The following is a 26,391-nucleotide window of genomic DNA, read 5'->3' on the forward strand; positions in this document are numbered from 1 at the left end:
CAGGTATCACTGGGAGAAGAAAAGGGGTGGAGATGAGTTTTTCTTTGCAGCACATTGAGGTATGGCTATAGCAGGAGCAGGCATGACAACCCAGAGGTAGGTGGCCCAGACAGCACTGATGCACGGACATTAAAATACAAATCCAGTATCCCTAATAAGCCTGTACTCCAGTCCTTCCCAATACATCTTGATAGCTTTTGTTGTGTTCCATAAATTAAAGGTAATTAAAATATGCTGCAATCACATGTTTTCATTTTGCTGTTTATCAGCGAGGTAAGGTTAAGATGGCTCTGAAGTGATAGATGGGAAAGAGCCAGGTGGATGCAAAGGTAACACAAGGTCAGTGAGCTGTTTGATAAGATTTCAGCATTTTCAATGAATTTGAAGGAGAGAAGGGAACAGAACTAAACTCACTGTGGACAGAAATGAAAGGCAGCAGAGATAAAGATGTAAAATGATCATTGAAGAGTAAAGAGAGATGATGCTAAGGTAATGATGAGGAAGAGCAGTGGAGCCATGAGCCCAGGACTTCACATCAAATGTTGAGTCAGGAGTGAGGAGATAAGAGACTTCCAGATCAGATACAGACTTCTGTGTTAAAAAGAGTTTTGAATGGTGCAGTTTTCATCCTTTGTATCACTTAGCTCTTCAAGCTGTGCTCCCTCAGCTGGAACATTTTTGTGGTAGCAGGGAGATTGCACATAAAGTAGAAGACAAGAAAACACAAAAGGCCAACTTTTTGTTTGCAGGACAGTGTTCCATAAAGCACAGTATTAGAGTTATCTTTTAGAGTTGGACATGGACAGTACATTTTTATTTGGTGGCTAAGGAATTTATCTGTCCTAAATGTGTCTAAATTTCTGAATGGGTATGAGCAACAATCCTTCATACTCTTCTTCTAATTAACATACCTTTCTCTGTTTCTTTTCTTTGTCTGCCTTTTTTTTTTTTTTTTTTTTTTGTGCTAGCAATTTCTTTCAAGCAGAAACCTTTCTACTTTCTCTTATTCTCTCCCATTGGTTACGTCATTGCTAGGTTCAAGAGAATATCTCCAGCATAAAAATGGAGAAAAATAGAAGGATAAGGTACTAACATTTCTCAGAGCCTTTTTTTTTCCCTTCAAGCTGTTTTTAGAATTGGGGAGATAGAAAATGTTTACACTGGGATGATTGACAAAATGGACTTCCTGAGATTTTTAAATGATGCTGCAGAGAAGACTTCACAAACTGAAAAGGCCGTATTTCCTGGAGCAGAGAAAAATGGTTGGGAGTGGTTGTTCACACTATCATCTAAAAAGAAAAGTAGATACATAACACTACACCCATGGGAGAAAGAAAAAACAAGCAAAACTATGAACAATATGGCAATGCATCGTGATAACAAAAACTCATCTTCAAAAAATGTATAAGAAATAAGTGTGCTGTCAACACGGCCATACATCACACACATTGCACCGGTCAAACCAAAATGGTCTAGTAACTACCATTCTTAGTTTTAGCCTAAGGCAAATATGAGGTAAAAATGCATGAAACTAACACTACCAGCTCAGCTAATCCACAGTAATTTACTAATTTGTTTTACAGAATACATATAGCTGTGTTAATTTAACAAGCCAAACCTTCCCATAAAATGGAAAAGGTGTAATAGAATAGGTTAAATTTCACTCGTATTATGTGGTCAAATACCAGTTTTGAGTATTCTTTTTAAAGCTAATTGAACTTGCGTGAAATTGAAGTTGCTTGAACTAGCTTGTCTGATTGAACTAGCTTGCTTGAAATGTTTTCTGTTTTTAAAAAAGTGGCTTCATAATAATAAAAATACTCATAGGAAAGGCAAACTGTTTACTTTCAGCAACAACCCCTTTTATTTTAATATCTTTAGTTTTATAGATCACATTAAGATATCCTACTATTGTGTGATATAATATTGTGTGGACTAGGCTATTACTTACACTGACTTAATACAGAACATAACTACTTAAAATTAAATGTTTCAATTATAATATTTTAATTAGGTTTGAATTTATTGTTGTTTATTTTTTTAATAGATAATTTTATAATTTGACCCTCTTTCCCCAGTATACACATATTTTGTCACTTAGAGTGGTGTTTTTGTTTAAGGGTATATCTAGCTATTAGACAACATGTTTCTAAAGGAGTTTCCAAGATCGAATAAGCATTACCATTCTCACTTTGCTTGACCTGCTCTATTTACACAGGTTTTTATGTTTCTCACTCATTTTCCCTGATGCAATTAGGTTTTTTTTTTAAGAGAGCAAGGATGCACATGCAACATAATCATTAACACCTAAGTCTCCTCCAGTTAAGTTCTCTCAGTCAACACTTCACTGGAAAAATCATAAAATGGATTTTATTGTGTGCTTGTCTAGGAGGGACTAGACCAACTCTATGTTTCAGTGAGATTTAGGCACTTAAATATAGAGCAACTTTGAAATCCAAGGCTTCAGTATTTTTCTAGGTGACCAATATAATTCATTCAAAGCTAAATTCACATATTTAGATTTCTCCTTATATACTTATTTATACACTATCTCCATTAGCAAATACTTATAAACATACATAAATGTGTGTGCATGTATATGCATTTCTTTCAGCAAGTCTTTCATTCTTCCTTGATTTTATAATGGATGCATGGATGCATCCATTTTAAGCATGGATGTGGCAAATATCTTACCATAATACACTTAAGAAAGGATCATGAGACAGGACTTGGAAAGATTAAGGAAAAAAATAGTGATAAAGTATATGAACTCGGAAAGAGATACTGATCTGGAAATGAACTATTAGTGCATGCTAAAAATCCATGTAACTGAGTGATGACTCAATGACTGTCAATGACTGCGGAGGATGGAGGACCGTTTTTTGCAGCTAATATGTGATAACAAACAAATTAATCAAGCTACAACCAAATTATGTAAAATACATTGTGACGATACTGTACAAAAAAGGAGGCAAAATACCTGAAACCCTTCTTCTTCTCATGTCATTCCCAAATCACATTTGTAGAAATTGTTTTGTAGAAATCAGATTTCCTCTATTTTTAATTATGTAAATGATGTACTATAACTTTAAATAGCTGATGTAGATCACCTTACTTTTTATGTCAGTCTTTCAGGTTTTCTCTTTTCCCATCTATTTATGCTTTGGGAAGATCCATGGAATTCTTCCCACTTTTTCAATAAAACTAGCAAAATTTTTATACAGGAAAACCTAACAACCATGAATGACACAGTATGTTTAAGACGGAACTGGGATTTGTTTTTAAACAGAATTTGGAAGATAACACTTTAAATAGATAATGAAACTATGATTTTCGGCATAGTTATTGAGTTCTTAAATGAGGGGGTTTTCAACTTTACATAATTGTGGCTTTTCAACCTACAATAATTCCTTAATAACTTAACCTCTCAAGTTTTATTTTGGTGTTGGTTACTAATGTTTATAGCTTGAATTATGAATATAATTTTATCTTGCATAAGGAAGTGGTTTATATCTGTATCTCTAAAATTGGACCCCAGCCATAACTTTTGTATAACTGATAAAAATCTGCTACTCTGCTACACTGAAGCAAACTTCCTAATAATTGTCATGGAAATAGATTAGTTAAGAGTAAAGAATTGAACACAAAGGTTATCACAAACCTTTTAACTGAAATTAGGTGATCAACTTTATGTATTATGAATTCACTTAAATCTTAAGAAATTAATGTATTTTGCTTTTCAATAAGTGAGGAATAAGAGACAGCTGATTCTCTGATGTATCTGGGTTTCAAGTTCCTAGAAGCTACATTTTGAGCTTAATCTCCCGAATTACACAAGATTTGTAAATTTGGTAAAAGAAAACATTGCCATTAAACTCAAAGTAAGAAATTATTATACATTGTTTTATGTATCTTTATATAAAAAGTTACAAGTAGCAAGCATATGACACAGAAATGGAACAGTAACAGCAATAATTGTGAATGCATGCTTTTTACAATGTATCTAATAAAGGGTTATTTGCCAACTCAAAATATTCAGTAACATACATGCAGATTATTTTCTCAATGTCAGATTCAATCATATTGCTAGATGCTTATCCAACAAACATTTCTATTGAAGTGATTATGAATGGCTAAATACCTGATTTCAATAAATTGTTCCTGAAATTGGGAATTTAACTTGCAACAAAAAGGAGAGAGAAAAAGAAAAAGAAAAATGACTGATAAGCGTAATAACCAAAGTCTTATTGCCTTCTAGTAATTTTACTCAACACTGTTTGCTGAATTTTGTCATGATATGAGAATGGCTGGTCAGAGAGTCCATAAAACCTCTAGCTGGTGTTTCCAAGGATGATAGTTTCATATTTCATTGTAGCATGTTCAAAATCACCCAGGAGCGCACTATTCTCAAGCAGTCTATATAATGAAAACAACGTACATATAACAAAAGTTCAATGTAAATCTTCTTCCACATATCACACAACAAACAAGTAAATAACAGACATAAAACATATCAACTGAAATAAAACTAATTTTTTTTTTTTTTTTTTTAAAAGGACAGTCTCAGTTAGGAGCTAATTTCTTCTTCAAGTTTGCAGCAAATCTCCAAATATATTTAAAAACTAAGGAGCACTTGGTGGCCAGCAACCAAATTACAAAAGAAACATATTACTGTGCAATGGGAATATCTTGCTAAGGAAGTAAGATATGTCTGTGCTTCTTAGTTTTGGATAAAGGCAATGAAATGTAATTAGAAACATGTCCACTCTCTCTTTCAGACAGCTGAAATAATTCACTCTAGATTTTTCCATTCAGAGTTTGTGTGACTGCATGAATAGTTGTCTGAAAGCAAAACAAAGTTAAAACATGTTCTCTCTATGAGGAAAAATACAGACAAATATTTACCTAAACTACCTAGAAGCAATAAAAGCATTAATGGTTTCTTTCCCAGCAAAATTGCTGTATACATATATACACATATAAACATGTATATACACATATCTATGTTTATATATATATACACACATATACATATCTAAATTGACAGACTAGTGGCTATCTATAACTTCATTATAAACATCTGAGATTATGTTTATTGAGATTAAGCGTTAATAACAAATTATACAAAATTAAAAGCCTAGGAAAAGACTCAAAAATGGAAGTTTAATTTGCAAACATTAACATTAGTGCTACAGAATCTCTCAATTTGTCAGTATTACCACATACCCTTCCCCCAACACTTCACAAGGTTGAATAAATAAAATGAGCTGAAATCAAACAGTTTCGCATCTTCCTGTCTTGGGTTAGATTGCCAAGTTTGACACACTATTTCACATGCTGGGACTCTAAATTTTATTTTCATAAATAAAAAAATAAATGAAACACCTGAGCCATGCAAAGCATCTATTTTTGGATGATTATAGTGCTGTCAAGAATAAGGAATTAGTAGCTTTTGCTTAGTTTATGATGCTAAAGTGGTCATCTGTCTTTCAGTTTTCTCAGTTCAAACCTGTCTCTCTCCATACAAGGTGACATATAACTTGAGAACTAACATGCATTTTAGCAATATAACAAATAAAATGGAAAGCAACAGATGGTTCAATTGTTGTATAGGTATGTTTACTTACCTCAAGTTTGTCTCTTAGACCCTAGTTGTGTTGTACTCAGACTCATGTTTGCTTAGAGACCCAATGAGGCAGAACCTGGAATGTTATGGCTATTTCATTCAAAATAATAATGTTTGCATAGAAAAAAAGAAATATATGCATATAGATACTTAATAAACAGCATACCTTGATAATCTGATCAGTATTCATGAAGTAATTTACATTGGCATGCAATTAGATTAAAATAATCAAATAACTTATTTTTTTTAAGAGACAGAAATGCCTTAATGTGCAAAGAAAATATGGAGGGCATGTAAACAGTCACAAGAAGTGCATAAATAATGCATGCAAGAGAAAACACAAATACATATAAAAAGTTTCTGTGTTCTTTTTCAAATAAATAGTTCATAACTGTTTCTGTTTTTCTTTTTCTTTTACTTGTAAACTTTTAATCATTCATATTTACAGTCATTCAAAGTGCAATATACAGTAGAAATAGCTCTTTTATTAAAACTATCATGCTTGACTACTTTTTTATTGATTAGAAAGATTCCTTTTAACTACATTCTTATATGTAAAAATATGAGTATTCTCTATTCACTATGCTGTCTCATGTTCTAATTGATATATATATATGTTAATATGACAAGCCAAGATACTGTGATTAATAATGAAATAGATACGGTAAAGTTTTGCAAATATTGTCATTCATTATATAAAAGATAATGTTTCATGAAAAAAGGGGCTTCCTTACCCCAGGATTGTGTTTCTCATTATTGTCCCATGCATCAAAATGGATACATGTATTTTTTATTTATTGATGTATTGTATTTAGAGATGTTAGACCAACAGAGGATGATACTCAAGGCCACCTCAGTTACAAGGAAACCACGTGTATGTGGCTCTTTCAAAAACTAGATTCACACAAAATCTTCTTTGGTTTTTAAAAATTGTACCTGTTCTCTGTTGACCTGTATGTGTATGCATGTGGGTATGTGTAAAATAGTAAAAGAAAAAGAAAGGTATAAAGAAGAAAGGTAAAACTAAGATACAGGATCCTTCAGGAAACAGGAGCAGAGATGAGAGACAGAGAGACAGGAAGAGAGAGGTAATATGATGGTATGTGCTATCAGGAAACAGAAATTCAATCAATAAATAAAGAAGAAAGAAAATATGTCTTTACTGAATAAAGAGTGAATATGTTTGGGCAATCAAGTCCTTACACAATAGTCTTCATCAAAAATCTATTGATACTGACCGCTGAACAGCTTTATCATGTCTGGACAGCCTGTGACTTGTGGTTGGTACCTCTTCAATTTCATCTATCTCACACGCATCTGCAGCATCTTGTGAGTAGCTATGCTTCATGACAAGGATATTTCTCCTGTTCATGGGCTGAATGAGTGGTTTTACAGGCTGGGGTTGTATTTCTGTCAAGACAGAAGCATCTCTTGTGCTGAGGTTACTACGGCTGCCCTTAATGCTAGACACTTGTGATCCACAGTGATGGTCATGAATGCATTTTGAAGATGATCTCCGCAGTTTATGATAATTTTCAAAGTCATCTGCAACATCAGCAAGGTCAGCTGTAGGCCCTGTCCCTCTGAGGGTGCATAACTCATAATGAGGAGGCTCAAACACCTCCTGGAACACTGTTTGATCAAAGTCTGTTTTCCTTTGGACAAATTTTTTACGAGGCTGCTTGATCTGTACTATAACAGAGATAACAATGAGGATGATCACAATGCAAGAAGTCACCCCAATTATAGTCCCACTGGTATTGGTAAGTTGGTCCAATAGGTTAGCTTTTCTTTTTTCTGTGTGACAGGAGAAAGAAAAAGCACAATATTAATTACAGTTCAAGAATAAAAACAACCATGATGGGTTCACAGATTACTGCAAAGCCGAGCCTAGTCTATGTCTGAGTTCATTTAATCAATCTAACTGACAAAAAGAAAAAAGGAAGAAATCAGGCGTTCATGAAAACCAAATAAACAACACACAGGTCCTCTGTGTGCCTATTCACTTGGAAAGTGATTTATGCAGGGCATATTACAAGCTTAATTAGATAAAAGAATTATTTGCAGTTTTTATAAAAAGCAACCACCATAACAAGCAGATGGCTTTAGTGTCACCTCTGAAACCCATTTGCCTGCTAAAGCCCCCAAGACTGTTACAGATGTTTGCTTCATTATTTTCCGTCTCTTTTAGTATATGTACACAACTAGGACATTAGGACCAATGAAAGAGCAAGACTTTATAGGATTTGAAAAAAAATTATTCTTTGCATTGGGAACTTCGGTGAAGTCCTAGTATTTATGAGCTGACTGGGACTGTTGACAGTGTTCAATGAAAAAGCTAAATCAGGAGAAAATAGAAAAGTTATTCAAATTGAGGTTTCAGAAAGGAAAAAAAAAAGTGTGCAAGTTATTCCTTTTGTTCCTGACCTCTTAATTACCACAACTTTTCTAAACACCCATAAAAATCCAAAAGCTAATCCTACCTACTATCCTTTACTCAAGGTCCTCTAGGAAGTTAGCCAGCAAATTCAGCATTGTGGATGAAGAAAAGCAGAAAATATGTAGTAAAATAATAAAAAGAAAACCAGCTTTACCCTACTGTTGTGTATATTTCTCTGTGATTTGCTTTCAAATGGCTGCAGACACATAAGACAGTGACTGAACCTTGTAGAAATCCAAGCTGAAAGCATTCCCATCAGTCTCACAGGCATAGCAAGACTCGACAACTGTGATTAAGTTTCAACACCCAGTTCAGTGTAATTTTTCCTGGCAACCTAAAACATATCAAAGGACTTAACAAAAGCTTTTGAAATGAAAGTTATTGGCACCAAAACAATAACATCCATCTCTTCATAATCTCCTAGATACCAAAAATGAACTTTTCAGTACTCCCCATTGCCTACTCTTGTAGATTCACCTGGGGTTTCTATAACTGACTGACACAGACTCTAGGGAAGTAGCAGAGTTAAAAAAAGTAATACAGCAGCAAACAACCTTTTTGTTGAAATCAGCAAACGTCCTTTTTCTAGTCAGAAAAACAAGAGAGGGTACATGCACAAGACCCAACGAAAAGATGCTTGGCAAATGAAAGATGAAAATCATTCTGGAAATTAAAGAGTGGGGAAGGTTTTCTGTTTTCCTCTGTGCTGAGGAGTTAGAGAACAGATAATTATTTCCCAATCATATGTTTAGTTTCTTTGAAGAATATTATGCCATGACACAGTTTTGCTGTGTTCTTTTTAAGTATGTTTTCGTTTGTGGTTTACCCTATTGCATTGCTTGTCAGGATTTCACAGGCTTCAGCGGACTTATGGGCTGACTGCTAATCCATCTCATTCTGAATTTTTTCTTGATTGGTTCCTAAATTTGGCATATCTCGTGTTTCCAGGAACAAATCTCCAGCAGTGCAGTGAGGGTGGGGGCCGGCGGGAGGGAAGCAAACTGTCTCCCTAGCCTGCAATGTAAGTTAGCTAAGCTCTTTTCCCTGAAGACAACACAGATGCTGATTTTTTTTTTTTTTTTACAGAAACAAAGCAATATTTAGAAACCATTGTCAGCACCTGGTTAGGAACATCAGTCCCTACCTATGAAATAGACATTATGCCTGATTTCCTGTGCTTCTTCCTTGCTCTTCAATTTCACTTGATTATAGATAGATTTGGTTGCTTTCTTACAGTGTTAATTCCACTTCACCTTGGCTTTTTAGCTCACCTGGGCTATTATGGGCATGGCATGCAGCTAAAAGACACCTGCTACCCATATGTTACTCCACTACAAAGGTAACTATGACAAAAGAACCAAAATGTGACTTTTAATTACATTTTAGATTGTATGGGAAACAGAGATCAAGTGATCAGAAAGCCTGTCAGAAGGACATAACCAGCCAGAAGGACATAACCAACACAAATCAACACCAAATGCAAACACTGAAAGTAAAATCCATTGGTATTTTTACCTCTCTTAATTTTCTCTGTTACTTGATGTATGCTTTCCCTGAATTACTCTTCCTGAGCTTTGACCCATCTGGCACATACTTAACAAGAAACTAAGGACAATATGTTGTATCCCACACAGTCTAAATGACTTGACATTTCCAGTTCTACACATTACCTTTGCAGTGGTTTTCATCCCAAGGATACACACAATTCTGGAGTCCATTGCAGACCAATGTATTATTAATACACATATTACTGTGGCAAAAGAATGTGTTGGCTTCACAAGGGGCTAAAAACAAGAGAGAAAAAGCTGATGTTAAGTAGTAAATCATTTAGGTCTCCGCAACAAACACATCTAGGAGTGATCATGTAATCTGTAAAAGGAAAAAGCTATACAACACAGGTTTCTTGAGCATATTTAATATTCAACAGGCAGCATTGAGAGCACTCTAGTCACACACTGTTTGTTATTCTGTGGCAGGAGATTTTCAGTTCTGTCTAAGACTCATGGACTTTCCCATAGTCTGACTCTCATGGCTCTAGTGGGTTGGCCCCCATACATTGGTGGGGGGTCATTGATGTGTTATCAACAGATTTAGCCATAGATCCAAAACACAGCACCCAATCGGCTGCTATGAAAAAAGTTCTCTATCCCAGCCAGATCTGGTGTATGGGAAATAATTTGTTTTAAATTTTCTTGCTGAAACTCCAGTTTTATAAGAAAACTTGTGTGACTCAAAGAAGATATGTACTTTAGTGCCCATATCAATAATGCCTGAACATTTATACACAGAGAAAAAAAAATTATTTTTAAAACCTTTTAGTCATAAGAAAGGCTTCAGTAAAAAAGTACCCCTTAGATCACAAGTGTGAAGATTAAAAAAAGCAACCGTCTTCAGCGTCCCTGAAGCCCATGGTCTAGGAGAATCATGCAGATTAAAGCTGCAGAATGAAGGCTTTACTGAAGGCCATATACTATTACTGTGAAGAAGAAGCTTGGAAGCCATCAGAAGGAATTGTACATGCTGCTAAACCGTGCTACCTACTCAAGTGTTGGGAGATCCTTAGGTGTTGGGGTTATAAAGATATTACTCCAAAATTATATAGCATAGTAAAGATAAATTACTCTTCATATTTCTTTTATTAAAATCAAACCAGAACATCTTCCTCCGTTTAGAAAAAGAGCTACAAACTGTATCAGTGTTAAATCAGAAAAAATGAACTGTTTATGTATTTTTTAGCTCAAACAACCCAAAAGCATTATTATAATTATTTTTAAGGGAAAGTTAAAAAACAAGCTAAGACACTTAACTAATCAGAAGGGAGTTATGATGCTTATGATACTTAGAATTTGATGCTTCATGGCAATTTTTCTCCTCTGCAACTTTAAAAGCAGTTCCTATGACAACATATATGCATAGCATAGAGACTGACTCAGAGCAGATGACTGCTTCAGTGGTTTGCTAGCTAAGGACAGTACAAAAGATTTATATTGCAGAACTTAATGACTCCATATATCATGTCAAGAAATCCACTTTTCAATAAGTGTTTAAGTTCAGATATCCATAACTGACCACAATGGCTTCTTCAGAGCACTTATGGTCTGTTAAACAAACAGTAAATGCCATCAAAACACCCCCAAATATGCAACCATCCACTTAGATATAACAGTATACATATACAGTATCTCTTAGCCAATGCAGAAGACTGATCAGCCAGACTGGTTCTGCCCACTGTTCAGTTTTTGTAAAAATCTGGTATACCATCTCCTAAGCTGCAGCGGCCCTGGTCGGGTGTTAAGTTTGTTACAGGAAGGATTTTACCTTAAACTGGACAGAAAGAGCAGAACAGCACACGTGCATATTAGCAAGGGAGGGTGCTTTCGGACAGCCCTTATCGATCTGTTGCTGTCATTTGGGGACAGTGAGGGCTGAGATGGAAGATACTGTGTCACATCATAATGTGACATATCATATAGGGAACCCACCAGAGGCACTATCATCCTTTCACACTCTAGCTGCAATCCCTGTTTCTGGGCAAGGGATCTTTTGGGACTGGTTATTTCCAACATACAGAAAGAGTCTCACTGCCTGTTCTAAGTGAAAAAGTGAAACAGAGAGGGAGAGAACTTATGAAAGGGAAACCTAAGAAAACCTAAGTAACTACCTATTCAAAATACTTGGTAATAAGTAGGAAGTGGACAAGAAAAGAAGACCCAAATGACAAATGGAGAAAGCTCAAGGAGTGACAGGGGAACAAAGAAAAAAAATAAGTGCAGGATTAGGAAAGTTTATGTTAATAAAGCCGTAAAGAAGAAAAAAAACCACACCAAAACATAAAAAAACATACAAAGTGGCATGAAAGGCCTTAGAAGTGAAGTGGTGAGGACAGAGTGCTGTGTCTGAGCAGGCAGAACCTCCTAGATCTCTATGACTTGCTCTTGCCACTTTAAAATCAGTCTGATTTAATCCTGAATGCAACAGCATATAAAGGATTAATAGTGGAAAAACAACCCCCCAAAGAATAAACAACAATTTAAGGGGAGGAAGGACAGTTTTGCGAGGCAGAAATGAAGGAATTTAAAAGTATGGTGGTGGTAGAAAAGGAGAACTACAGGAAGGTAGTAAAAGAAGTGAAAGGAAAAGGAAGAAAGAGAGAACTGCACAGCAGAAATAGATGACACTTAAGGCATTCTGCACTGAAAGGAATGACAAGAGATTTTATATCAAATGAAAAATATTAGGAAATATTTCAGAAATAAGAAAGAAAAAATAAGAGCAGTACAAAAAAACATTTTTTGCAGATTTAAGAAGAAGGGATAATTATGCAAAGTGGTAGCAGCGAGACCTGGAAATGAAAGGCAAGAAAAAGGAAGAAAAAAGAAAATGTCAGTTTCTCTAAATTGTGCTGTTGAACTACGGAGGAAAGAGATGGTATGTGAATAAATGTCAAAACTAGATGAATAACAAGGCAGAGTAATTTCAGAGTAAGTACAGCAAACTTAGCATGAGAGAAATGCAAATGTAAGATTCCTAAACCTAATGACAAACAGCCCCCTCTTGTTCATGTTTATAAAATTAGTATAGTCAAGTCCTCTCTGTGGTCCCTTGAACCTGGAGTAATTAAGCTGGACAAGAAATCAATATATTTTCCCCACTCTAATGAAGGCTTTTTGTTAGAATGAATGAAAGCATCAAGAGAAGCTGAAAAATTGTCAGTTCCATTGTGCAATGGAGGAATTAGGTTTTTTGCCCTTGAAGAGGCACAGCAAAGGGGTCTTGGGATGCTGCATCAAGGACATTATAGTAATAGCAAAAAGATAAATGAACTGGTAGCAAAGAGGATTCTTTTACAGCAAGATGGATCTGATCCTGATGCTTTCCTGAAGCTGTTAAAGAACCAGGTTGGGAGTGGAATCAAGCAGACAAGGTATGTGGCAGCAACACTTGATAGCTTAACCTAAGTCTTGAACATCATCTATGGCAATGCCTCAATATGTAAATGTTTAAACCTGAGGAAAGTTTGTGGATGTTTTCACAAAAGGAAGCTATTGCTATCACTAGCTTCAACTAGATAAAGCAACACAAACCTCTCCACCCAGCAGAAGCCCTACTCTATCAGTCTATGGTCTTCCCCATGACCATATAAATGTCCTTTATATGAAAGAGCAGTGGGAATGCACAGAGCTCTGCCTTGGGTTGGGCAAGGAGCCAAGTGAGAGCTTTTGGGTCAGGATTAGTGGGCAGCCCAGTGTTAGCCCACAGCTACCAATACTGTAGTTAGTGTCTGTCTGCTATGGACTACCTGATCGGAGACAAGAAGTAGATGAAACCTTCTTCAGACAGCTGGAAGAAGCCTCACATTCACAGGCCCTGGTCCTTATGGGGGATTTTAACCACCTGATATCTGTGGAGGGCAACACAGCAGGGCACAAGCAACCCAGGAGGTTTCCAGAGTGCGTTGATGATAGCTTCCTGATACAGGTAATCAAGGAGCTGATGAGGGGAGATCTGCTGGGCCTCATACTTTTATAAATAAGGAAGAACCAGTCGGGTCTGTGAATGTCAGGTGCAGCCCTGGCTGCAGTGATCATGAGATGGTGGCATTCAGGATGCTGCAAAGAGAGGATAAGGCAAAAAGCAGGATCACAACTCTGGGTGTCAGGAGAGCAAAATTTCACTGTTAAGGGGTCTGCTTGGAAGAATGCCATGGGAGGTAGTCCTGGAAATACAAGGGTTGCAGGAAAGTTCATTGATTCTGTAAGATCACTTCATCTGAGCTCAATAGTTGTCTATCTGGACAAGCAGAAAATCCAGTGATGGTGGCAGTTGGCCTGCACAGATGAACAATGAGCTCCTGACTAAACTCAGTCATAAAAAGGACACATGCAAGAGGTGGCAGCAGGGTCAGATGATTCCAGTAGAAATACAGGGGCACTTACCAAAGATGCAGTGATATAGTTAGGAAAGGTGAAGCCCATCTGGGGTTGAATCTAGTGAGGACTGTAAAGGGCAACAAAAAGGACTTCTACAGGTATGTCAGCTGCCAAAGCAAGATGGGGAAAAATGTGAGTGTGATGCTGAATGGGGCAGAGGACCTGGTGACAAAGGACATAGAAAAGGCTGAGGTACTGAATGCCTTCTTCTCCTCAATCTTTTTTCTGTGGGATTTGCCTTTTGGAGTTCCAAGCACTTGAGATGAAGGAGAAAGCCTGGAGCAAGGAAGACTTACCCTCAGTGGAAGAGAACCAGGTTAGGGAATATTTAAACAAACTGGACAGACAGGAGCCCATGGGCCCTGATGTGATGTCCCCAGTAGTTGACTAATTGTGAGGCCACTCTTGATTATTTCTGAAAGGTCCTGGTGATCGGGGGAGGTTTCCGAGGACTGGAAGAAAGCAAATGTCTCCCTGTCTTTGAGAAAGGTGAGAAGGAGAATCCTGAGAGCTACAGGTCAGTCAGCCTCATCTCGAGCCCTGGGAAGGTGACAGAGCAAATAATCCTGAAAACCATTTCCAAACACATGAAGGACAAGAAGAGTGTTGTCTGCATGGACTTATGAAAGGGAAATCATGCTTGACCAACATGACAGCCTTCTATGATTGGATGACTGACTTGGTGAGAGAGGGGAGAGCAGTGGATGTTGTGTTTCTCTACTTAAGAAAAGTTTTCAACCCCGTTTGCCATAACATCCTCATAGACAAACTGATGAATACGGGCTAGACAAATAGACAGTGAGTTGGACTGAAACTGGCTGAACTGCCAAGCTCAAGTTGTGATCAGTAGCATGAAGTCCAGCTGGAGGCCAGTCACTAGTGATGTACCCCAGGGGTCAGTACTGAGGCCAATACTCTTTAACCTCTTCATTAATATCCTGGATGATGGGACAGAGTGTATCCTCAGCAAGTTTGCAGGCAGTGCACAACTGGCAGGACTGGTTGATAGACCAAGTGGTTGGGTGGCTGTACAGATGGGCCTCAATAGGCTGGAAAAAAAGGAACTTCAAGCAGATCTACAAAAGGAAATGCAAAGTCCTGTGCCTGGGGAGGAATAACTTCATGCACCAGTACATGCTGGGAGCTGGCCATCCGGAAAGCAAGTTTGCAGAAAAGGTGCTGGTGTGCAATAAGCTGCCCATGAGCCAGCAATGTGCCCCTGTGGCAAAGAAGGCCACCGGTATCCTGGGCTGCATTAGAAAGAGCACTGTCAGCAGGCTGAGAGACGTGATCCTTCCCCTCTGCTCAGCACTGATGAAGCCACATCTGCAGTGCTGTGTCCAGTTCTGGGCTCCTCAGCACAAGAGAGACATGGATGTACTGGAGTGAGTTCAGCAAAGGGCCAAAAAGACCATTAAAGGCTTGGATCATCTGACATACGAGGAAAGGCTGACAGAGCTGCGACTGTTTAGCCTAGAGAAGAGAAGGCTCGGAGGGGGCTCTCATCAATGTGTACAGATACCTGATGGGAGGGAGTAAAGAAGCAGAGACAGGCTCTTCTCAGCAGTGCCCAGTGACATGAAAAGAAGCCAAGAGCACTAAATGAAATACAGGAAATTCCCCTTAAGTGCAAGAACAAACTTTTACTTTGAAGCTGGTCAAATACTGTGCAGGAGCTGGTTTCCCAGAGAGGTTGTGGAGTCTCCATCACTGAAGATATTCAAAACCCAACGGGACACGTCCCTGAGCAACCTGCTGTAGCTGACCCTGCTTTGAGCAGGAGGATTGGACTAGACCATATCCTGGAGTCCCTTCCAACCTCAACCCCTTTGTGACTCTCTGAAAAGATGGCTTCATAATCAGACAAAAAGTAACAGCTGGGAACACACAGTTATGTTATTTCTCCTGTGTCCCAAAGCTGCCTTGAGTCAAGTCTTTGATAAATTGTTGGATTTTTTACAGCATGAAAACACTATAATTTAAATTAAATCACCAATTAAAGAAAAAATATTATTAAAGGTTCTTTTTCCAGTTTGGATTTGAACCAATGATTATTTTTTATGTAAAATTATAGTTTATATAAAATAATATATACAAAATGAAAAACTTCAAACACTTTCATTCTACATTATTTTTAATGATAATATTTTCTTTTTAATTGTGTGGTATGTGTAGGGATACCTTGTATCTTAATATACAAACAGATTTTATAGTTATTGAATTAAATATAATGTAATGTCTTCTGCTTTGCAACAAATATTTATACTGAACACAAGATGGTGCACTTATCCTAGAAGATATGTAAGCAAGTGAGTTAACAGGAATAGACTCTGATATCCCAGAGTCTTCTTCATGTTTAGGAAACCTATACTTTAAAATATCCTATAATAATAATCCTATTTCTGTTACCTGGCATGTAAATATATTTTATTTCTAGTACAAGTTAGGAGATTGTTATAATGATCATGTTTCCAGAAGGTTACCATCACAGTATTCAAAAAAGCCTGAGCTTAGTATTTGAAGGTTACTGCTTTGAAAATTTATAAAAATTTAGCCAATGGAGTTGTCTATATTTTCTTGCTATTGGAAGGTTTTGGGAATGCACATGGAGCAAATAATCTATACATTTTCATTTATCAATGGAACATGATCATAAATTCTTTTAATCCTGAATAGCCCTAAGGCAGAGAAACATAAAAAGCATTAATATTTCTTCCATATGCCATGTTTATAAAGTAACATGAAATAAAAGCAGTCATATTTTATATTTTAAAAAAATAATACTGCTTTCACTGAGACAATAAAATAAATAATCAGAAGTAATACATGCACATTTATACTATAAAATAACAATATTTATAAAGCACTATAGCAATTAAATATTCTATGTGTTATTAATAATTATTATACTATTGTGATGTTATGACATTAATAATAAAATACATTATCTGTGTGTGTTGAGTATCATTTTATTGGGCATTACAGGATACTTTGGGTATAAAATGCAAACACTGCCAGGTCAAAACATTTTTACAAGTTGAAGTCAAAAGCTGACTTGTTACAGCCCTGGTGTGAAGCCTGGCTGTTCCACTTCAGTGCATTGCTTTCCTCAGTGTATTTACACTGTTTCTCAGCACCATGCAGAGTTAGTGCAACTCCTTTGCTTCTAGGGTGTGAACTAGCTCTGAGCAAGCTAGCTTGGTTGTCTATGTCATACTTCATTGAACCGTGTGGATTTACCCTTTGAGCCTGTTTCAAGACAGGGATTTCAGTCCGGGACTCCCTAATCTTAGATGAATGCCCTACCCTACTTGCTATTTTTAGGCTTCTCTCTCTTCCCCCCTTCCCTTCTTGTCATAACATTTTTGAAAGGTCTTGCTTTCTCCTGAGGGTGAATGGGAAAATTCTGAAATCTTAACAATGGTTAGATGTGAGAAATATTTTACACTGAACTTGTTAGACATTTCACACCTACTCCTCATGTACTCAAGATAGCTCACTGCATCGTGCTCTGCACATTAATTCTTTAAGTATAGATAATTTGGATTTTCCCACTGTTCCTTACTGAAAAATAGAGCTTTCTTTCCTTCACAAGAGAAAGAAAAAAGAAATTCTCCAGATGTCCCTTGAATCTTCCTTGAAACAGAAGAAGTTTTCTCTCAGCCTCTCCAGGGAACAGTTCCTCAGTCACGCTGAGAGACTGTTTCACTTACTTTATTAAAATTATAAAATTATTAAGATGGTTTTAGTACGGTACACTACAAGTATATTACCTAAAGTAAAATTACTTGTCTTTTCATGTGTCATTAATGAAAAAAAAATCTTATTAAAATACAGCTATTAGAAACTTTAAAATGAAATGTGCTTAATACTGAATTTTCCTTCTCAGTCACCTTCAGACAGCTCTGTTCAAGACAAATGTAACTTTTACGGATGGTTAACACCAGATACACATCGATAATCTAGTCTTTGAAAAACATTCATATGTGGTTTCATGGGGGTTTTTTGATATACAAACTCACCAGAGAATGGCAGCTCAGGAGCATGTGCTCAGAGCTCCAGTCTGTGTTCAGTTTATACACTCTAGGCACCACACACGGTTTGTTTGTTCAGGGTCAGAGAGTCATTGGGATGCTTAGCCAATGAGGGTTTTTCACTAGAGATAGCTGCAAATAGCTCAGAGGGTAAGAAAATCACAGATGAGTGCTCACCAGTAAGGAGGCAATCCCGATATTTTCTTTTTATATATTAATGTGGAAGCAGGGAGCAAAACCAGCAAAGCTGCAATCTATTTACACTCCTAAGTCTTGTAAAGGGAAACCATCTCTTCACATGTGTTGCACTTATCACTTTGTTGTTCCCTTTCTCAGTAGTTCCCTTTGCATTACCAAAATAAACACAGTCATTAATACTGCATACCTGCAGTGCCTTTTCTCCATTAGAGAATTGCCCATGCTGGGATGATCATCTTCAGGGATTCTGGCTGTAAACAAGGACTTGAGTGCTGTTATTCGATAAAGCTGTGCACTACTCTTCTAAACATGGCCCTAGATTTCTATTCAAATATAGGTTTTGTTAATAAAAAGAAAATAAGAATGACAGAACTTGTGCTGCTTTAGGAAAGCTACATGTGATGGGGCTTTAAAAACAGGCTTAGAGCTCAAAGGGGCAACAAAATAAGTGAAGGAATGATACTTCTCTGGTCTGGGGTTTGTGATGCAGCGTTATGGACAGGGAAGGAAGCAGTGCTATCAAATAGCAGTCAGAGGTGAGAGAACGAATATCGGTCCTGCTGCGCATACAGAGGGATTTTCTCTTACCCATATGCCCTGGTTCTACAAATCTGCTATTAGGTTAAAGCGTAGGTGTGTCTGCTCACGAGGAGCTCTTTGAAGAAGCTGTAGGTGTAACGTGTCTGTCATTAATCAGGCTGGAGATCACTCTCACAGTCATGGAAAATGAAATGAACAGTTAGTCAGTGGGTGGAAAAACAAAGACTCATTTTTCAAGTCATCTTACCAGATGAACAGACATCTTTTGATGATACCAGCTTTGTTGTTTTCCTTTTTCTGATTCTTAAATTAATTCATTGGATATTTGAAATCTATTGTAGACAGTGGCTACCATACACAAAAATATGATTAGATATATATGCTTAGAAGATATATTAAAGATTAAAAAGGTAAGGACATAAGCAGACAAAACCCATAATGATAGTTGGAATAGCTAATAATGCTGATCATGAAATATCAGATCATCACTGTAAATTATCAGCTATTAAGAATTAATTGGTTATTAAGTGTTACTTAGAGCTCTACTACTATTTTGATGATGTGAGAATCATTACTGATTTTCTGGTGTAGGAAATTTAACAACTTCTTGCATTGATGCCTTTCCTTCAGACATATTTATAGCACTGCTGCTCTGCAGAGCATCACTGCTAGAGGTTTGGAAACTTGTGAGACCACTTTTTAGACACCAGCAAAAAAGACATATATATTTCAAATGTAATTGGAGCACACTTATCAAAGCATATGAAAATAATCATGTAAGAAATCTCTTTAAGATTTCTCTGTTCTACACAAATGTCAAGTCCCCAGGGAACAGCTTTATAACAAGAATTAACACTGAACAGACTTACACAGAAAAAAAAAAAAACACATTCTTCAGGCTAAGTAGCCAGTTTCTACAAAAAAAACCACTTTCAGTTCACAGAGTCTTGTGTAAGGGAAGACTCGCAATCTCGACAAGTTAACTCCACGCTAGGGAGAGGAACTTGAGGAGCTACAGATCACAACACCTCCTGGTCATTCCCACAGCAACAGTAAATACAGGAATTTTACTTTGTCATTCTTTCTCATACACATAACCACAACATAAATGTAATCTTCTATTTTGTTTCTTTCTCAGCTCTAGGTGAACAAAATAGCTTTTTTCCTCTTTCTTTGTCCCCAGGTAGAGACACAGGTGTCTCTTCCCTGATGCACATCTCCCTGAATGAGGTCTGACATTCCTTCTCTTCCATGCAGATGATTTAATTATTCCCACACGCTGCTGAAAGACATTGTAGTTCACATGCTATGAGCTGTGTCTTGCAGTGCGCGCACTGGACATCTGCTCTAGCTGACTCCTGACAGCCAGCACCAGTCTGCGGCACAGGGCAGGACTTGCGGAGAACTGACATGGCACAGAAAGTACAATCTGCAACACCTTTAAATCTTTAAAGTTAATTTCCTGCATTAAAAACACAGATGCAGTTTCTTTTACTATTTATGAGCAGGCTGTGTATACATATCTCAAGGCACAATTTAGCCCTTAATAAATTTTCAGTTTTTAGCATGCAATGACTGTTCAAAATAAATTTACAGAAAACACATCACGTTAATATTTTCAACTTCCCAGTCAGAATACCATGAAGTATAAACTATTGTCTGTTTACAAGAATGGAGTAGCTCATAAGATGTAGCATGTCAGGTAAACATATTAGGAATACTGTAAGAGAAAAAAACACATTTTTCCTTATTTTCCTTTAAAATATGAAAGCCTTGCAAACACACAGTTATTCAAACCTGCATTTAAAGCTAGTCATCATAGTGCTTCACTTGCCGGTTCTTTATATGCTGTGAACCTCGAGTGTCTATGCAGTTGTTTCTAAGGTAACAGATCAGGATGCCTTGTGAAAAAAATGAATCAGATCTTGAATATTCAAGACATCTCCAGTTGCAGAAATGAGAAAAGGGCAGTATCATCTCAACTGAGGGTTCTCAATATCTTTTAGACCCTGGCCTGATTTGCAGACAAGAAAAACATAATCCACCCTAGGGCTGTAGTGTGAGAGTACAGTGGCGTATGCAGTTTCAGGCATGTAGACTGTCAGAAATTTTTAATCAGAGCCATAATTAAGGAATTACGGAGGCTGTTCTCAACAGAGTCTCATTGCCTCATTGCAGGGTACACACACGCAGAATACAGATGAAGAATGTGTCTGGTAGGATTGCGCCTTCATTCCAACCACTGACAGCCTCACAGAAATCTTCCTGCCAGACATGTGATGCACAAACCAAAAAATACATTAAAAATGAACATGAATCAGCATGTGAAAATAAATGCATATACTCTTTTTCCTCAAGGGACCAAATATGCATTATTTCCATCAAAGAAAACCAATCAATATCTTTCACAGGTGATTACCTGAGCCAATCATTTTCAGTGAATGGGATTATTGGTGTTTGTTGAGGGGGTTTTGTGGTTGGCTGGTTTGTTTGTTTGTTTTAAACTGTCTAGAACTACCTTTTGTTCCTTTCAAAAGTTGTTTTATTTATTACCTGAGTCCAGAAATCATATAAACATATGAATGCAAGCAAGGTGCACAGAGAGAATATTAACCAAAATATCATGTAAGGCTTTTAGAAAACTTCCGTTACTGCAAAAAAATAACTACATTCTTTGCCTAACAATATCTGACATATATGTTTATTGATATATGCATTCTGGAATACGCACAAACACACCCACCATTTTTGATAAAATAATCATAAGGTATTTTTCAAATGCCCATCTTAATGAGATCTAAAAAATCAAATTCATAGAAAAGGATCAGGCTTGATTAAAACCTTTGGAGCTGTATTATTTTCCATGTTGTGTAAGGGAAAACTGAGACATAACGGCTCAGTAGCTTGGGGATCAGATAAAAGTCGCGTTCATACAACTGGACAGATCATGTCTACTCGTACCTATCTTCCTGTCTCTGAATCCTGTGCTCTACCTACTGTGTTACAAACTATTGCACACTATAAATGCTTGGAGTAAATACTGTTGTGAATATTTACATAGCTTGTTTGGGAACATTCTTCAGTGACTACTCTGCATGAAGAAAACATTAACAGGTTTTGGGACCTGCATCATTTAACAAACTGAAAGGCAGACACATTGATTAGGGTCTTACGTTCTTGGAAAGATGTGAAGAGCATCTGGAATCGGCTGCTTCGACTGCCTTCATCTGCCCACATGCGGATTACACCGAGACCTGTCCGCAGCATTACATCATTAGCAACAGTGCTGCAAAATTTCGCTTTCAAATCCTCCACGGAGCTGCTTCCATCATAGACAGCTACAAAATTCCTTTTGCATTCGTTGGAATTCTGCATCTCGTAGTCCAAGAATCGCAAATAGATCTATGAAACAAACAAAGAACAAAGGCAACATACAGACATTTGAGAATGACTAAACAAACAGTAAACACCTTTGCTCTACCTTGTGGGAGAAAGACTACACAACACCACCATCAAAATAATTTTTATGGAGCTGGTGATCTGTAGACCACTTCCTTGGAAAGGCATTAATACAGAAACTGAGCACTGTTTATACTTCCTGGTATTTTGTTGTGCTTCAAAGTAGAATCTAGTTGAAGATCTGGATATTTTTGTTGTTCTTTGCAGTAAGGTCCTATTTTCCAAATATATACCCGTCTTTGAGAAGTATGTACAACAGTCCTTTCAGCTGAAGGACAGACAAGCTAGAAATTTCTTCTTTTGCTGGCTGGTACAATATTGCTCTATTACTTGCCTGATCTGGAAAATAATAAGGCAAATAATTGCTGCTCCCTCCCCAGCGTCAATATGTGTCATCTTTGTGATATGTCTCAGCTATACTGATTTAGGAAGTGAGAATCTGGGAGCCAGGCAGAACTCAATCATTAATCTTTTTATGTTTCCTCAAGCAATTTGGCCACCATCTCAGCTTTTCTAAACAAAGCCTTATGGTATATATCTTCATAATTTAACAGGGTTGAAATCAAGCGTATTTTGTGGAAACTGCTAGAAACCTAGAAAGTTTTTTAGGAAATGTCTCTTGCATACAAGCTAAGTTCTCTCACAAATGTAATAGATGTATTGCCCTTTGCAAAAAACTCTTTAAATCTACCCAAAAAGAAGCAGGGGTGAGGACAAAATGCTATCCAGCTATATGCATCTTCATTTGAAAAAATAACCAAAAAGAAAATCCACTGTATTAGACATCAGCTATACTTCTTTATAAACAATCTTATTAGCTTCAGGTAGTTTTTTATATGCACAGGACAATTGCTTAAAAAACTTCTCTGCATTTGCATAAAGTAGACGAACATAGCATAACCTAGTAGCAACAGGACTCACCACCTCATTAATATATTAAAGCTCTTATGGTTTGAGAATTATGTGCTACTAAGCAGTCTGCCACTGTTTAATAATAGCTCAGATTTTTAAATGAGCCTTTTCAGGTAGTGTATTATGGTACATTTTCATTTCTTGTTATGCTTTGCAGCTGGTCTCTCTGAAAAGAATATTTGTAAAACAATTTTTACTAGCATATGAAATTTGGTATACTAAGTTTCATTTTGCTTGCCTCACCTTTTTCTAGTAAGTTATTTCTTACAGTAATCCTTACTTATGTTCCAACATTCCCATCCTCCAGAAGAACTCAGAGGAATATAGTTCAATTAAATTGCAGTTAACTGAATTCTACTTTTACCACATCTGCTGGTTTTTAAATACTATAAATTAAGGAAGCTGCTTGTATTGATCTCTACAAAATGGAACAGTTAAGAGCAATACACAAAGTAATATTCAGATGGCAATATCTTATATCAAGGAATACTTTTTATAGTGTTTTTCATTCCATTTACTCATTGTTCTGCCCCTGCAGTGGAATGAAAAATTACTAGAGTTCAGTCACCCAACATTGCTGAAATTTTCTCACAGTATCCATTGCTTTTTAGAAATGTGTTGTCTTGAAATGTCTTTCCATTTCCTCTCCTACTGGGGGACATGCAGCTTCCATTCTTCTCAAAGCAGGTCGCTTACTTCCTTGGCAAAGTCATACTTAAAGGTTTGGTTTGGATTCTGAAGATTTGCTGAGTGCAGAAAATGCATTTCTGAAGTTCCTCTGCACTGGCTACATCCCTTTACAAGTCTCTCTTTCATTCTCTACTCTCTTCCTCCCTTTCCCAGGTGCTCAGGCACCTGACCCTTTACTCCTTCTCGTGCTCCAAATCCTTGTTATTGGTGTTCTCCAGCTATTTAGAGCATTTCTGTCCTGCTGATACCTGACTACTTTAGCCCCTCAAGTAAACCTCCTCTTCAGTGTGGCTCCTGCTCTTTTCTGTTTACACAGCATCAGCCACTTCCATGGCCACCAGGCAGATGGCTGACCTTCGCTGCCAGCTACTTGCTAGAAACTGTTACACCTCTGATAAGAAGTGTATGAAAATGTGCAGAAATTAACTGGAACCAAGCAAAAATGAGCAGGAAAAGGCCAGTGAGAGAACTGCAGACAAGAATTTTGGACCAGTCAGTGACTCAAACGCAGCCATTCAGAAACGGGTGGGCAATGTGAGATGGGCTCTTATTCCTTACTCTCATGGTTTGGTAAGACCTTCTTGTATTAGCGGCTCCTGGGGTCCAGCTGGCACAGGCGCGCTATTGTCCTGCCAGAGCAAGATTACACATGAGGGAGGGAGGTATGGGAAGAGGCAGAGCCTTGATACCCACACCCAGCAACTGGCCATAGCTGGGACACACCAGAGAGCTGCTTCTGTGTCCTAGAGACCAGTCACTCCTGCTCAAACAAGAGCATAAACCCTGGCACCCAGCCTCTCCTGTGAAGCTGCTGAGATGATAGTCCATTGTCCATCTCTGCATAATGTTTAACTTAGAATGGGGAGTTAAATGTACACCTTGCTTTTCTTTCCTCCGCTAACAGAAGCAGCCTGCTTCAGATGGGTGCTTCAGTGCTTGCCAGCTTTGTCACAGGTAATGCAATAAAAACCTTCTGCAACTGATTATATGCAATATTGTATACACATGACCGTTCTCCAGAAAGTGAAGCATGTCAGAGAAATGTCTCATAGGAAAGCACAGAAGGCTTCCAACATATTATTGTCATGAATCATTACTTTTATGCCATATACGCCTATCATATGTATACCATCTATATGTTACAATATACCATATATAGATATGATAGACCATACAGATATAATGTACGTATATCACATTTTTATCTTATTCCACTCTTCAGGAAAGCTCTTACCTACTCCAGAAAAAAATTATCTTAGTCTGACTGCAGAACAATTGTAAAACTATACCTAATGGGGGAAAGACCTCTTATGCTTGCTCACTTGTTCTCTATTTCTACCCTGCTGCCATATATATATTTATATATACATATATATGTGTGTATACATATACATAAGCACACATATATCTTGTATAGGGTATCCCATTTCATTATTGAGATGTAATTTATGTCAGCTTTCATTCTTACAAGAAATGTGCGCTAATCCTCACTGTGGTTATAAAATACCAGCTCTCAGCCAGCAATTTCCAGCATTCATCAATTATTCCTGATCTGTTCAAACAGATCGTTCATATAACAGTACAGCCAAAGTCTTATTTCTATGGACTTATCATTTGACATTCTCTAGTTTCTGGTGGCACGCCAGCCTTATAAAATAGTAAAATTTTTCTTAGAGTAGCAGTTACAAATGCTGAGAAGGAATCAAAAGGAAAATAACTTAGCATTTCACTTTGAGACTTTTGGTGAAAAAGCCAACACTTTCAGTTCTTCCCAAGCCTGAATTCTGCTGTCATTCATACTAGTTCATTCTTGTGTGTGATAAATTCAGCTCATATCATAACATATATAGGCTTGATAGGTACTGGATCCACTGGAAAGAAATATTTGACTTAAAAATCTATGTCCATCTTTCAGAAGAAAGATGGCACCTTCTCCAATAGCATGAAGTTTCATAAATAAGAGAAAATAAATTCCTGATATTCTGAGGTGAGTTGGAGTTTCATTCTCACAGTCTGCTTTGGAGATGACTATTCCCAGAACTTTATATAAAGCAATGAGTACTTGATACAAAGCTCACTGAAATCAGTGGCTATCTTTCCATTTATTTCTTTGGATCAGACCTATGGATTAAGACTGCAGTGCATTTTAAAAACTGGAAACTGATTACACAAACTGACAACCTAATATTGGATCAGATTTTATTTTAAAGAGCTGGAATAATTTAATTGCATCTGCGCACCTCTGCCAATTTTTATGGTTTTATTACTGTATATTTGCCATTGTTCCTGTCACTGGCTGTAAGACCCACACTGGCAGAAGAAAATTACTAATAAATTGAGTTCCCCAGGGAAAGAATAAAACTGATTATATGACAAACTGTTATCTAATGCAAAATATTCCTGATACATATTTTTCTGAAATCAGTGGCAATATTCTCATTACTTTCACTGGTATGTGGATCTCACTAAAAGAAATTAAGCAGAAAGTGAGAGAAAAATTATCAATATTTCTGGTTATTTCATTTACTGAGATCTTAGTCGTTACTTCTACCAGCAGTGGAT

At 37.1% G+C, this 26,391-nt stretch overlaps 1 protein-coding gene across 1 annotated transcript in view; it reads right to left on the reverse strand.

The window, feature by feature from the left end:
* Positions 1-3,889: 3,889 nt before the first annotated feature.
* The window catches only part of NETO1 (neuropilin (NRP) and tolloid (TLL)-like 1), a 192,816-nt gene continuing 170,314 nt past the window's right edge, over positions 3,890-26,391 (reverse strand). The window contains exons 8-12 of the mRNA XM_009333501.1: positions 21,942-22,170; positions 9,737-9,850; positions 6,865-7,423; positions 5,628-5,702; positions 3,890-4,416 (exon numbers count right to left, since the gene is read on the reverse strand). Of these exons, the coding sequence (XP_009331776.1) occupies positions 5,642-5,702; positions 6,865-7,423; positions 9,737-9,850; positions 21,942-22,170 (963 nt within the window). The 3' untranslated portion in view covers positions 3,890-4,416; positions 5,628-5,641. The remainder of the gene's footprint in view (positions 4,417-5,627; positions 5,703-6,864; positions 7,424-9,736; positions 9,851-21,941; positions 22,171-26,391) is intronic.

This window comes from Pygoscelis adeliae, unplaced genomic scaffold, assembly GCF_000699105.1.
Source record: "Pygoscelis adeliae isolate BGI_AS28 unplaced genomic scaffold, ASM69910v1 Scaffold140, whole genome shotgun sequence".
NCBI classification, from domain to species: Eukaryota; Metazoa; Chordata; class Aves; order Sphenisciformes; family Spheniscidae; genus Pygoscelis; species Pygoscelis adeliae.